This window comes from Papio anubis, chromosome 6, assembly GCF_008728515.1.
Source record: "Papio anubis isolate 15944 chromosome 6, Panubis1.0, whole genome shotgun sequence".
Taxonomy (NCBI): domain Eukaryota; kingdom Metazoa; phylum Chordata; class Mammalia; order Primates; family Cercopithecidae; genus Papio; species Papio anubis.
In genome coordinates this window covers 6,527,132-6,541,110 of record NC_044981.1, presented here as the reverse complement: position 1 = coordinate 6,541,110, position 13,979 = coordinate 6,527,132, and the positions used below count along the sequence as shown (strand labels likewise).

General features: G+C 45.4%; 1 protein-coding gene across 1 annotated transcript in view; it reads right to left on the bottom strand.

Annotated features, from left to right (window-relative positions):
• Nucleotides 1-9,859: 9,859 nt before the first annotated feature.
• LY86 (lymphocyte antigen 86) overlaps nucleotides 9,860-13,979 on the bottom strand; it is a 62,323-nt gene continuing 58,203 nt past the window's right edge. Inside the window, exon 5 of the mRNA XM_003897010.4 lies at nucleotides 9,860-10,296. Within this exon, the coding sequence (XP_003897059.1) occupies nucleotides 10,213-10,296 (84 nt within the window). The 3' untranslated portion in view covers nucleotides 9,860-10,212. The remainder of the gene's footprint in view (nucleotides 10,297-13,979) is intronic.

Here is a 13,979-nt window from a genome sequence, read left to right as displayed (position 1 = left end):
AAGGAAAATAAGCTCAGAATGAACTGTTGTTTTTTTGTTTTTTTGTTTTTTTCAGTTAAAGCAGTTTTAATTTAAATATTTTAATATTCAGTACTTTACATTTTGGTAAAATATGTAGAACATAAATTTACCCTTTTTAAGCATTTCTTAATGTTCTCTGGCATTAGGCACATTCACATTGTGTAACCATCACCACTGTCTCCAGAACTTTTTCATCTTCCCAAGCTGATCTTTCTATTTTTTTAAGATACAAGTTGCATCAGTGAATGTAGAGTCCACATTTTCTTCTTGACTATATTTACAATTGTTCTAATGTTGTATGTAAATATGTGCTTGTTTTAATGCATGCAGTTAAAAATGACTTCAGGAGAAGGAAGAGGGAATAATATCCACTGAGTCCTTACCAAGCTTGGCATGTTACATATTCCACACAACAATCTGGGAGGCAGAAATTATGAGCCCATTTTACAGATGAGGAAGTTAACACATAAAAAAATTAAGTAGCTTTGCCTAAGGTCACACAGCCAGCATGTGATGGAGGTGAGACTCAACCCCTCTCTGTTTTTCATGGCAACATGCTCTCAGGTTTATACCGCTTTAAGAAAAGTGGGAAAAGAAAGAAAAAAAAGGCATAAGGACGTGGGTTACATGCAATTTTAGTACTGTACAATTGCTATTACTAAAGATACCACCAAAGAAATTATGGGTTTTGCTTTGCTGGGAATTTTAGAGGTCTCGGTGGTCAGTTCTCCTACTTAAGGTATCCTTTATCTGAAAGGACCTCTGAAGGGTTTCTGTGATTTGTGGTTGCATGAAGGTCACCCCATTGCTACTTGTCTTTATGAAACGGTGACAATAGGGACTAAGAAGAGAAAGGGGCAGGTACAGAGAGCGCGTGGAATGCTATGGCAGCCGGGAGGGGTCTGGGCTGGGCAGCTGCTCCTGCCATTCTTCCTCTCCTGAGAATATCATATCTGAGCACAGAGTGCTGGAGGAGGGAGGACGGGAAAGGAAACAGATGGCCTCTGCATGCACAAAAGGACAGCTGGGCTCTGTACGTCTCACCCTCCACAGAGGTAAGCTGGAGGCTGCGGCCTCATTTCTAACTGAATTCCGCTACTGTCCCCAGGACCACTCCTTGGGAAGACCTAGTTAGAGCCATATCATGATATGATATGAGCCAATTTTTGTCAGTCTCTGTGCTGCACATGATATGGCCATTGTCTTGTCATCATTTCTGCTTAACAGATGAGGAAACAGATGTCTCATGGCCTGTAGGTGGCAGAGGAAGGACTTGAACTGAGGTCCATCTGTACTCAAGCCCTGGCTGTCTCCACCACGAAGGTCTGGTTGTCTAGTGCTGAAGTCACCTACATGGGTACTAAACCGGGCTTCACCAATGAATACCCTGTAAACTCTCACTGAGTTTCAGCTTCCTAATATTACAAATAATGAAGGTTATAGTACCGACTTTGTGGGATTGCCATGAAGATTTAGTAAAATTACCCACCTGAAAATCTTGGCCAGATCATAGGTGAATGTTACGGCTTGAGTTGTGTGCCCCTCCAACAGTTATATTGCTGTCTTCAGCCCTACTGCCTTAGAATGTGACTGTATTTGGAAATAGAGTCTTTAAGAGGTCATCAAATTAAAATGAAGCCATGAGGGTGGGCCCAAATCCAGTATGATTGATGTCCTTGCTAAAAGGGGAAATTTGGACACTGAGATCAACAGGCACATAAGGAAGATGAAGCAAAGACACACAGGGAGAAGGCGATAAGTGAAGGATTGGAGAAATACATCCACAAACTGAGGAATGCCTGGGGCTCCCAGAAGCAGGAGAGAGGCGGGAGCAGGCCCTTCCCTCGCAGCTTCAGAGGGAGCATGGCTCACCCAGCACCTTGATGTCAGGCTTCTGGCCTCCAGAGGGATGAGACAATAAATGTCTGTTGTTTAAAGCTACACTTTTTGTGGTATTTTGTTGCAGCATCTCTGGAATATTAATACAGCACACAATCCAATGTTCTTGTTCTTCCTTAGGCCATTCGTTCAACAAATATTTCAAACTAAGTGCTGGGGATTTGTTCAGAGGTGAACAGATCCTGTTTCTGCTCTCGAGTGGCTCATGTCCTAGTTAGGGACACAAACACATCAACAAGCAATGATAGTAGAGTGTGGTTGGTGCCTGGCCATGGGCAAGGCAAGGGCAGGGTGCTTCGGGGGCTTCAAGGAGGGGCCCTTAAATTAGCGTGCGCATCAGAGAAGCACAGCTGCTTCGAGGGAGTGATATCCCAAAAATGATGGAGTAGTCGTTTTATTTGGAAAAGAACATGCCTGTTATGGTGCAAGGGCGTTAATGACTTTTTGTTGTTATAATTGAACAAGGACAGTTCCAAGTATATATAAAAAATGACAGGAACAAGCGAGATTAGAAGGGAAGCCAACGTGTTTGTTTCACTTAGCAGTTCTGCCTCCAGGATCGCTTTTAGCTGAGATGTTTCCTGATTGAGGTTGGGGGATGTTTGGTAGTGACAAGTCGAGGTTGAATAGGGTGGGGTACTGATGAGATCAGGGAACATTTATCAACAGGAAAGACTGATGTCTTCTAAAGGCAGAATACTCCCTTTATTTAACCCTTCCTCTTTCATCAACATGTGCCACATGGCAAGAAAAGATTCCAAAGCCATTGCTGCTGGGTAAGGTTGTGTAGCCTGTGGACTGCACAAGGACCCCTGACCAAGGGGAGAACGGGGACTGAAATCCAGCATATGCTCCCTTGCACAGGCTGGGTGTCTTGGGTTACCTCTTTGTTTTGCACAAACATACCATCTGCTTGCTCAGTCATCTGCCACTGACTCAGGTTCCACCCAGAAAGGACACCTTTTTCTAATTCATACAAGGTGCCATCTATGTAGCATGGTCTTTGGCTCTGGCTGCATGAGGAAGCATTTGTTTCTTTTGAAACCAAGGCCATTCTACCAGCTGGAAGTCTGCCAAGGAGTCCCTGTTACACGATTGGAGCCTGGTTCTCTGGCAACCCTAATGTGTACACCCATGGCATTAGCTAAATTACCACCACCCAGTTAACTTGCTAGCCTGCACTCTTACTCAGGGCTTTCAGCTTATGCACCTGAAGTCAAGACCATACGTGGTTTTTATGGAGCCAGAAAGTTAGGGATGCAATAAAGCGCTAAGTAACTGGCTAATAAATGTTAGTTATATGTTTTGTCTGGGTTGCTAGGACAATCTTCTACAAATTCTACTTTGTCATATATTTAAACATTGAATACTTTGTAAATTACTTTGAGCTTCAAGCTTCTTCTCCTTTAGGGCCCTCTCCCCCCAATTTGCTTTGGGAGTGAGGTCAACGGATGTGCTGTGGGGGCTCGGGGTGTGCTCCAGTCCAGAATATGAACAGACAACAGGTTCTAACGCTGATTGTCTGGAGGATCGCAAGCAATGCAGCCTGTCTGTCTGAGAGCAGAGGAGAAAATAACAGTATAGGGATAGTGCGGGCATTACAAGTAGATGCGCATGGCCTTCCAGACTGCAGCGCGGGGAGCGGAAGGAGCTGGGGTGGGGTGCTTGGTAAGGAAATAGGATCCCCATTCTGGGGTGGCTCTAAGGGAGGGAAAACCTGTTCACCAGGGAAATAGGAGTTTCTTTTGTGTCAACAGTCTGTGGGTTCATATGAAGACATTTCAGCAATAATAACATAATTAAAAATCACTGACTTATAACCTACTTGCATGCTACAGAATCTTCAGTTTCTCCTCGCTCCCTACCCTGCTTATTTCTGGAAGCCTCATGTCAGCTCAAGAGCACTTCTTTCCTATTTCACCCTTTAGCTCCTTCCTCCTGAGGCTGCTGTCCAAGCTGCTTAAGGTGCACAAAGACAGAGTCTCTGCTATGGTGTGTACCAGGGTAGCAAAGGGCCTGTGTCTAGGCCTTGCTGGCCTTCCCTTCCCTGTGTTCTGGGTCCCCTCAGGTTCATGGAACAAGCTATGCTGTGCCCTACCCTCCTGCCCTTATGCCACCTTGCCACTGGGACCCCATGAAATGCTGCAGGTGCTCTGTCATTTCTCTGAATCCCTCATAAAGTTAGCTCCTAGCTGTTGCTTCTCTCTGCAGGAGGCTCTGCCACAAAACCAAGGGGCTAGGGAGGGAGATGGGACCCCAGGCCATCCTTCCCACTCTGCCTCTGCCCTTAGGAGATTGTCCACAACATGTAGGCACCAGGACCTCCAGTGTCCCAGGCAACCTTCTAGGGCCAGCGTGCTCCCTCCTTCTACCATGAAGCCAAGCCACGTGTCATCCCCACCTCAAAGCCACCCACAGTGCTTTGTTCTTGTCTTGTGTTGCTTACCATGGTTTCTCCATCACAAGAGATTTTTGATACTCTTCTTCTTCCCTTTTCCTAAAAGATAAGCTGAGTTTGAATTGGGATTATATTATATATTATTCATTTTTTTATATTTGATGTATTGTGCTTAACACAATGCCCGGCAAAACGTAGGTGCTGAATAAAGATTTATGAAGGGAAAGAAGGAAACGGTGAAAAAGCCAGACTATGCTTTTATGGCACATTCACCCAGGTGGGTTTGACAGTGAGTGACCAAAAGTTTTTGTGGAAGAGCATGAACAAATCATGAAACTGACTAGTATTCGTGATCCCTTTTTCTTCTGTGCTGTCATCAGTGAGTTAATCTAAACTACATCCTTTTTCCTTCTGTGCTGTCATCATTGAGTTCATCTAAACTGTCATTAGCCTACCTTTGTTTTTAGCTTGTTTGCTGCTTGCATTAACACATTCTGCAAGCCTGCAACTAAAACCATGAAGTGTTTCTTTATTACATGGTGTCTTTCCAAACAGCCCAGCAACATCAGGTAGAAAGAGCCTGGATCTGGAGTGAGACAGATTTGAATCTGTCTGAATCTCACTGATGGAGCTCACAAGCCTGGGGAACCTTAGGCCAGTTCCTCAACTTCTCTAAACCCCGACTTCCTCTTCTGTCACGTGGACAGTCGTGTTACGCACCCACAGGCTGTTCTGGGGATTAAGTATTGAGATGCAGGCCGAGCACAATGCTGGCGCAGAGATCCTGCACAAATCATTGTTAGCTTTTACACAATTATTATCCTGGTTGCTGTTCTGCCTTCTCAGATGTTCTCTTTCTGCACTCACATATTTTAATCTTTGTCGTTTATCTTTATGTGGAAACCTTATTGCATCCCCTTGATTATGTCAAAGATGTTCTCTGGTTCTTTCTTGAATTTTCTTGTACCACTTCTGAGTGAAGAAAAGGAAAGAAGCTACAATGATACGATAAAGGCTTTGGTGGCAGGGGTGTTTTCTGTCTTTCCGTGCTTGGCTGGGTTTCAGGGAAATCCAGAAAAATACCAGCTGGCAGAAAGTATCGTTGTGTTTGGTTAAAGGAACATTGATGTATACCCTTTTCCAGAGAAGTGAGGAGACCAAACCACCGGAGGAAAGAATGTGGTTTTGTGTCACACGTGAAAAGAAAGCTGGGAGCAAGGGGAGAAGAATATTTCAGGCCAGAGCATTTGAATGCAACTGAAGGCTTCTGTTCCAAACTAAGTGACTGAAGACATTTACAAACTAGATGAAAATAACTCTTTTATAAACCCTATAGGACCCCTCCTTGCCTGATGAAATGATTGGAAAATTAGGTAGACTAACTTGTTTTGCTGATTGAGAAAAATATAGCCAATGTAAACCTGTGATTGAACTCTTGACATAATAAACTCCCCCATTCTAATGAGTCTGGGTTATAATCAGGATGTGGCCCTTTCTGTTCTCGTGCTAGCTATTTTGGGTTATCTTTCCTGAAAGCAGACGTCATTGTTACATTTGTAGATGTCACATTTAGTTCTGCACGCCTTGGGTGTGTGTCTTTGTGTGCAGGAAACAAGTTTAATTTTAAAAAATGCAGACTTTCTTTTCTTTTCTTTTCTTTTCTTTTTTTTTTTTTTTTTTGGCATTGTTTTTTTTTTTTTCCCCGGGTGGTGTGTAATGGTGTTATCTCACTGCGAGCTCCGCCTCCCAGGTTCAAGTGATTCTCCTGCCTCAGCCCCCTGAGTAGCTGGGATTACAGGAATGTGCCACCACACCAGGCTGATTTTTGTATTTTTAGTAGAGACGGGTTTCACCATGTTGGCCAGGCTGGTCTTGAACTCCTGACCTCAGGTGATCTGCCCGCCTCAGCCTCCCAAAGTGCTGAGATAACAGGAGTGAACCACCACACCTGGCCCACATTTTCTTTCATAGGCCCTTTTGGCCTGGTTATATTGTTTCTGTTTGGGGGGTGGGAGAAGGTGTATCCAAATGTTTTCCTTAAATTCTTTTCAGAGTTCATGGCCCAGGGAACATGCCCCCATGCCAGGTCTAATAAAACTAGCTACACTTAGAAGAAATCAAGATGCCAAGGGACCATCTCAGGACCCAGAAAAGAATGTGGGCTTATGGGTGAGGGCTGGGCTTCTAGGAGTGTTTGCCCTGACGATATAGGAGGATGGGAGAGGTAAATTAGGAAAGGAGGCTTTAGCACCACAAGTGAACACCCACCTTAACATAATAATGACTCATTTTAATTGAATGACATGCCAGGCCCTATTCTCAGCATTTTACATGCATTCTCTCATTAATTCTCACAGTGTCTCTACAGGATAGGTACTATTTTATAGCCAGCACCTACAGATGAGGAAACTGGGGCTTAGACAATAAAGGTCACTTGCCCAGTGAACAGCTAGGGGAGAATTAGAACTTAAAACTGGCCTAATTCAAGACATGATCTGGACATGTCCTTTGGCCTAGTTTGAGACATGCCCTTCCTCTCCCTTTACCCTTTGGCAACTTCCCCAGTTTCCACTTACAGATATGTGTGGTTCTAGTGGGAATAACCCTGATCCAGCTCTAGGGGTGGGGCATGTGACATAGGCTAAGCCAATCAGGACAGGGCCAAAGTGATTGGTCAGGATGTTACTGAGCAAGCAATGGGCTCACTGCCTAATGTGCATAGTGGCCAATACCACTGCATTGGCTTTTAAGAAGAGAAAAGGTTTACTGCAAGTCTATCAGCAAGGAGACAGGAGGAAACACTCCAACCTGTCTCTGCAAGTTGGAGTTTAGGTTGGGTTTTATAAGCACAGGGTTATGAGGCATGATCTGATTGGATTTTGCAATGAGGTGACGCTGGGAGGCATGATCTGATTGGATTTTGCAATGAGATGACGCTGGGAGGCATGATCTGATTGGATTTTGCAATGAGGTGACGCTGGGAGGCATGATCTGATTGGATCCTGCCATGGGGTGATGCTGGAAGCTGATATGATTGGATCCTGGATCCTGACATGCCATGTTCACTTCTTAATGAAGTTCCCACTCCTCAGTCTTGCATTTAGGTTCCTCTGTAGTTGCACACTTGGTTCATCTGGGCATGATCGGGTTACATAACCTTCAACCTGGGGTCCATGGCAACCGAAAAACAACTCACAACTTTATTACCTAAAAGTTGAACCAGATTGGTCTGATGTGGTTACAAGGAGAGGTCATGTGACCCAAACCATTCTAGTCAGAATGAGTGACAGGGTTTTGGGATAAAGGTCTCTTTTGCCTTCTGTAGTAGGGACAGTGTGGATGTGATGATCTTTTATTGTGGGACAGACTGTCTGAGGGTAAAGGCAATATTCCAGGAGACCCGAGGTGGAAGAACTGTGGAGAAATGGAGGTGAAGGGCTGATGATGAATGAGCCTTAGCAGCAAACGCTAGCTGACACCTAAACGACCCTGGGACTCAGTGGTCATGGGAGGCGACCTAGTCCGCTAAGCATATGCCAGATTCAGTTGAGTTCTCTGTTCCTCATAGCCAGAACATTCTCAGAGATGCAATCACACCGTCCTGAGAGGCTTTTCAACATTCTGCCTAGACTCTAGCCTGACAAAGCTTCCCTTGGGCACTGGAACGTCCCTCAAAAATATTTTTTAAAACGTTCTATACATAACGATTGAAATTGCCCTCCAAATATAAAGAAGGGTGGATGGGCACTCAAATGTCTGAAGCTGGCTGATTTTCACAATAGTTCCTTAATTGCGGGGACACTGGGTCATCCTGAACCAAACTGTTATTTTTTTCTTCAGAAAAGTTTATTGAGGACAAATTTTTGGAGTTCTTGATAGTGATTTTTGAAACAGTAGCAATTCTCTTTACGGGAGAAGTCAATTTAGTTTCTTTGGTAGATTGTCTGGGCACTTTGACACCCGCCCCCTCAGTAACCACACAATGGCTAGCCCGAGAGGGCTCGGCTTCGGATCACCCACCTCCCCTGACACCCCTGCTTTCTGGGCTGGCACTTTCAAAGTCATCTTAGTTACTACAACCTGCCAGAGTGTTAAATAATGACAAAGACTCCAGCGTTTCTCCTACCAGGGCTGTTCGTATTCCAAGAGGAGACTCCTGAACGTTGAAAAAGGTTTTCAACTTGCTGGAATAAAACTAATAGTGAAATTTAAGGCCCAAGACAGGACACTAAGAAAAAAAATATTGTGGAACAAAGAAACATTTTTTCCCCCTCTCACATCATGTCCTTAGTGAAACTGCTGTGTACTTGTATATTCAGCGATGACTAGGATAGGCTCCATATATGGAAATTCCAGTTTAACACAAACCTATAGAATCTGAAACTTCCTCTCTCCCTCTCTCTCTCATGCACACACACCCACACAGTCAGTTTAAAGGAGAGGGCAAAGGGATTGGGAAGGGACTGGCTGAGTTCCACCTGTGTCTTTGGAAGGCTGTGACAGCTGTCTTGTACTGTTAGAACATGTGCGTACACAGAGTCTAGCCAGGGCCTTTACTACTCGTAGTGATGATTACTGAAAAGGGAGGGAGGTGAATGTCTCAAGCTAGAGGGAATGGCCCGGGGAGGAATCATTTGCTGTTCTTGTGCATAACACTGTCACCCCCATGTACGTTCAGAGGTTTGTTCCTGAGCCTAGTATGGCCATGCACGTCTTTTCTCTCAAGCATTATGGCCAAGGCGAGGACACTGCTGTAATTTTGCCTCCTCATAACCCAGAAAACCTCAGATGCTGGTTTTAAAGTTCGCCAGGCATTTATGACCTGCTCTTCTAGGTGGTTTAATAATGTATAAATAGTGATTAATAGCAACTACCGTTTTTTAAACTATGGAGTTTTTTCTCCTTTAATCTCTAATATAGTGGCATTTTTAGGAATGATAGTGTCAACTCACCCACCTTACTCCAGCCCCTTAGCAGGAGCAAGAGGGCCAGCAGGGACACTGGAAGGACAGGGGCATTGGATGGTGAAGGGGCCATGGAGCCCACCATGCGGTCGGTGCATCCCACGAGAGAAGACAGGGCCGCAGAAATGACTCTGGAAGTAGGATAGGCAACATGCTCATTTATGGAGAGCAGCGTAAAAGACAACTTAAGAACACAGTGCCTGATACACATTAAATGCTCAGGAGTTATTCCTTGCATTAATTAATAAATGCAGTAATGAATGCCATTGTGTGCTGAGGTGAAGTATAATCACGCTTTGAGGGATGAAGGTGAAACGAGTGTTTGGATAAGCGAGAGGATGACGTCCCTATTCGTGAGGTTGCATCAGCTTCTCGGCCCTCATGGTCCAAGGGTGGGGGCCTGGCCAGGAGAAGCAATGGCACATTTTCCCAGCGCTCTAATTTTAGCCAGGCTGTCATCCTCCTGAATTTCTTGGAACTGCTTATGCTGCACCAGCATCCGGCACTGCATCTGGAGGAAATGACTTTTTAACTACAGCATTGTAGTAAGATTCTTTGAACAAATCACAATGAACAATGGTGGCCAGCTTCCTTTATTCTTGGTAACTGTGAGGAAGCACTCCTAAGAAGTTGAAAAGCAGGTGAGTCTGGTGTGAGGCGACCAATTAGACAAAAAGGATGGACCCACAAGACTGCTTAGGGACTGCCAAGAGGCTCCTTAGAAACAGATACATTTGGGGACTTCATTACATCTGTGGATTCTGAGGATGTCTGGTCCTGGGACTAAAATTAGCAGCTGCACTTTTGGGGGGCTTCTTTGTACAGCCTCTGTCTGTCATCGGCTGCTTCTTCTCGCACAGCAGGTTCAGTCAGAGGAGCTTGGAGGTCCCGTGAGATGAAGCTGGCTGTGAGTTTTGCTACAGGCCACGGTCAGGAGCACATGATGGTAGCATTGGCACAGGCCACGGTGGACCGTTTTTCAGTATACAGTTCCAGCAAAACCTGGTATTCTCCCTGCAAGGGGCACAGGTCAAGTATTAGACGTGTGACCCACGGTACAATTAATCATTTAACAAATATTTACAGAGAAACTTCTATGTGCTGGGTGATGTTCTGGACATTGTGGCTAACGTTAGAACAAGACAAGCCTACCGCTGCCCCGCAGAGCTTCCAGCATCTCTGGGAGAGACAGACCAGCCTTATGATATGTGACTACGTATGGTATGTCAGGTGTTCGTGTCATGGAGAAAACTCATGCAGGAAGGGAGTGGATGGAAGCACTGGGTGGGTCAAGGCGAGTGCTGCTCTGCAATTTTGAGCAGGGTGGTGAAAGGAGGCCCTGCTGAGATGACGACGTTTAGGTAAAGACCTGAAGCAGACGCAAGAAGGTGCAGTCCTGCTATGAGTTGGGGCCCCCACCTTAGAGGGGCAGAAGGAGGCGAGCGGGGCTGCAGGGAGAGCGGGGGATGGTGGGGGTGAAGTTAGGGTGACACAGGAGGCCAGACTCTTAGGACCTCAGAGGCTGTGGTGGGGACATCAGCTTCCACTCTGAAAGGAACTGGGGTCAGGAGAGGGTGGCCTGCCCTGGCGCCTGTGTCAGTAGCATCCCTCTGGCTGCTTCGCTGAAAAGCCCAGGTGGGAGGTGATTACAGGAGTCCAGGTGAGAGATGAAGATGACCTGGATTAGAGGTGGAGGTGGGGGAAGGGTTTGGGTGCTAGAGAAATTTTGAAAGAACAGCCGATAGGATCCGCTGAGGACATGCAAGTGGGTGGGAGAGAAAGAGATGGGTTAAAGGTGACTCCAGGGCTCCTGGCCTGAGCAACTGGAGGGAGAAAGGGTTGTATGCTGAGACAGAGAAGGCCCCGGGGAGCACAGTTCACCAGCACAAAACCAAAATGCCCCGTCACAGAAAGAATGGCTGCCTTTGGGGGTCCTTGCTGGCAGCAACGCTGTGAAGAGGTCTCCCTTCCTTTGCAGTCAGCTTGGCAGAAGCCGCCTGGCAGCCAGGTCCTGTGAAGACCGTGGAAGAGCAATGCCGGTTTTGTTTGCTGCCAGCGCCCCAGCCCTGCACCCCAGCAGCCACAGAGCGGTGACGTGTTTGTAGACACTAATCTGGAGAGGAAAATGCTCTGGGGTGGTGGGAGGGTCACAAGCAGAGCAGAGGGACTGTGGCAGAGGAGGCCAGGAGACTGCTGGCACATCTTTGAACTGCCTGTCACCCAACGGGGGAAGGAGTTTAATCTGTACAAAGCAAGAGGGAAGGAGTAGGTGAGACCACCGGAGAGAAACTGCATGAGAGGTGGCTTTTGTTAGAAGTGAACAACTTTCTAGCAATGAGCAGAGCTTCCAAAGAGAGTGGAGTCCCCAACACTGAAATGTATTCAAGAGAGCCAGGCTGTGCTCTGGATGGTGCCTGGGGTGTGATTCCATGATTCTAGAAGCTCCCATGAGTCATACTCTTCCAATATTGAGCAGCTGTAATTTTAGAAACAGTGTTAGGAATATAACCAAAGCAGTCCAAATGTTAGAGAATTAATTATGAGTAAAGACCGGCTCAAATTTATATCTCATTGTGTTTCATCCTTCTCCTCCTCCTCATGTACTTTTCTTTAAAATCTCTATGTGCATTTAGGTACACACCTACAAATGTATTGAACACCACATGAATTTTTCATTACTATGTTATGAGCCTGAGAGGAGCTGTTGTATTTGAAGGAAGGGGTTCTAGATTATGAATTACAGACATCGCAGACTCTGGTATAAGAGATAAGAGTATTTAGGCAAGCGTGCCAGGCTGGAGGAAGGTGGAGGTGTGTGCTGGGAGGCCAGGAGGCCAGGGTAGGGAAGGACTGAGTGCAGCTTTTCTGCTGTTGAGGAGGGCACAAGTTTGCAAGTTAGGAATTTGTAGGTGCACCTTTGGCGATACACAGGTCAGGCTATGCCTATGAGTTGTTGTCCACATGCTTCGGGGGTCTAAAGGATCCCCTAAATTCTCATTCAGAAAACAGGAGGCATAGACAGAGGATGCCAGGGAGGGCTTCAATCTGTGCCAAGGGGTTGGATGAATTCAGAGGGAAATAATACCAAGGCCCTGGAGACTGAGCGCTGAGTGGGAGCGTTTTTGGCCACATGGGAACTGCCATTAGCCCAGAGCCCATCCCTGGAGGATTTGGTTGGAGGAGGTGATATGGGGTAGGTCTTTTACAACCAAAAGGCTTTGAACTGTGTCTGTTCCATATTAAGAAAGCAAAGCCTTTGTGCATTGCGGGCCGTCCACGGCTGACCTGCAACCAGTGTAGGGAGCCCATTTTGGGATTAAGGCCTGCAGCTCTCTCTGCTGTACACGCGATGCCCTCATACTGGGTAATATCTGCTTAAGTACCATCAGCAGTTGAAGAACTTAGGTTCTGCACTTCCTTCCTGCATAGTAAGGTGATTCAAATAAAGCTTTTTTACATATCTGGTCAACCTTTTTTCTTTTTTCTTTTTCTTTTTTTTTTGAGATGGAGTCCTGTTCTGTTGCCCAGGCTGGAGTGCAGTGGTGTAATCTCGGCTCACTGCAACCTCCACCTCCTGGGTTCAAGCGATTCTCATGCCTCAGCCTCCCGAGTAGCTGGGATTACAGGCGTGCACCACCACGACTTGTTAATTTTTGTATTTTTTTGTACAGATGGGGTTTCACCATGTTGGCCAGGCTGGTCTTGAACTCCCAACCTTAAGTGATCCGTCTGCCTCGGCCTCTGAAAGTGCTGGGGTTACAGGCATAAGGCACTGTGCCTGGCCCCTCAACCTACTTTCAAAGGGGTTTTCTGACTTTAAGAAGTTCTTTTCCGCTCTATCTTATAACAGTTGCTGAGTAACTGGGTTAAAAATAAGCCAACAATGCAAAAGTGAAAGTCAATTGTTAGTAAATTTTAAGTCAGCCTCTAGTCGGGAGGAGGGTCAGAAGGACAATGGGGAAAGAAAAACCTACAACTTAAAGTATAATAATAATAAATAAATTAAACAAAACAAAACAAAACAAAACAAAAAAAAAAAAGAAAGAAAAACAATTCAAATAGCAAAGATTTAAAGAAAAATGGAACTCTCTGGGACAGTTTAGGTACCTTATACTAGAAGTGAAGAGAGGTGTAGTTTTTCTTTCTTGCAAAACTTTTGTATTTTAATGAAAGGCCTGAGGAGAAAACTCTAGAGATTTCCAGAGGGAGAAGCCTGGAGACTTCCCAGCTGCAAGAGCAATGCTAGTGGAAATCCGAGATGGTAGCAAGATGGCACTCTGACATAGGAACACAGAGGCTGGGAAAGAAAGGAAACTAACCCGGAGGTCAAACTAAGTTAGAGATTCTTTATGGAGAAAGAGACCTATCTTTTTCTTCAGCCATATACAGGTTTTGGAGAACTGAAAGGATGAGGTTGTAAACAAAACTATTTAAAGTGGTTACATTTTTGCAACTGCACCCCCATACTTATTGCAGCGCTATTCACTACAGCAAAGATATGGAATCAACCTAAGTGTCCATGTATGAATGAATGGATAAAGAAGATGTGGTATATATACACAGTGGAATACTATATGGCCATAAAAAAGAATAAAATCTTATCATTTGTGGCAACATGGGTGGAACTGGGGGTCATTATCATAAGTGAAATAAGCCAGGAACAAATTCAAATATTGTTTATTCTCAATTATCTGTGG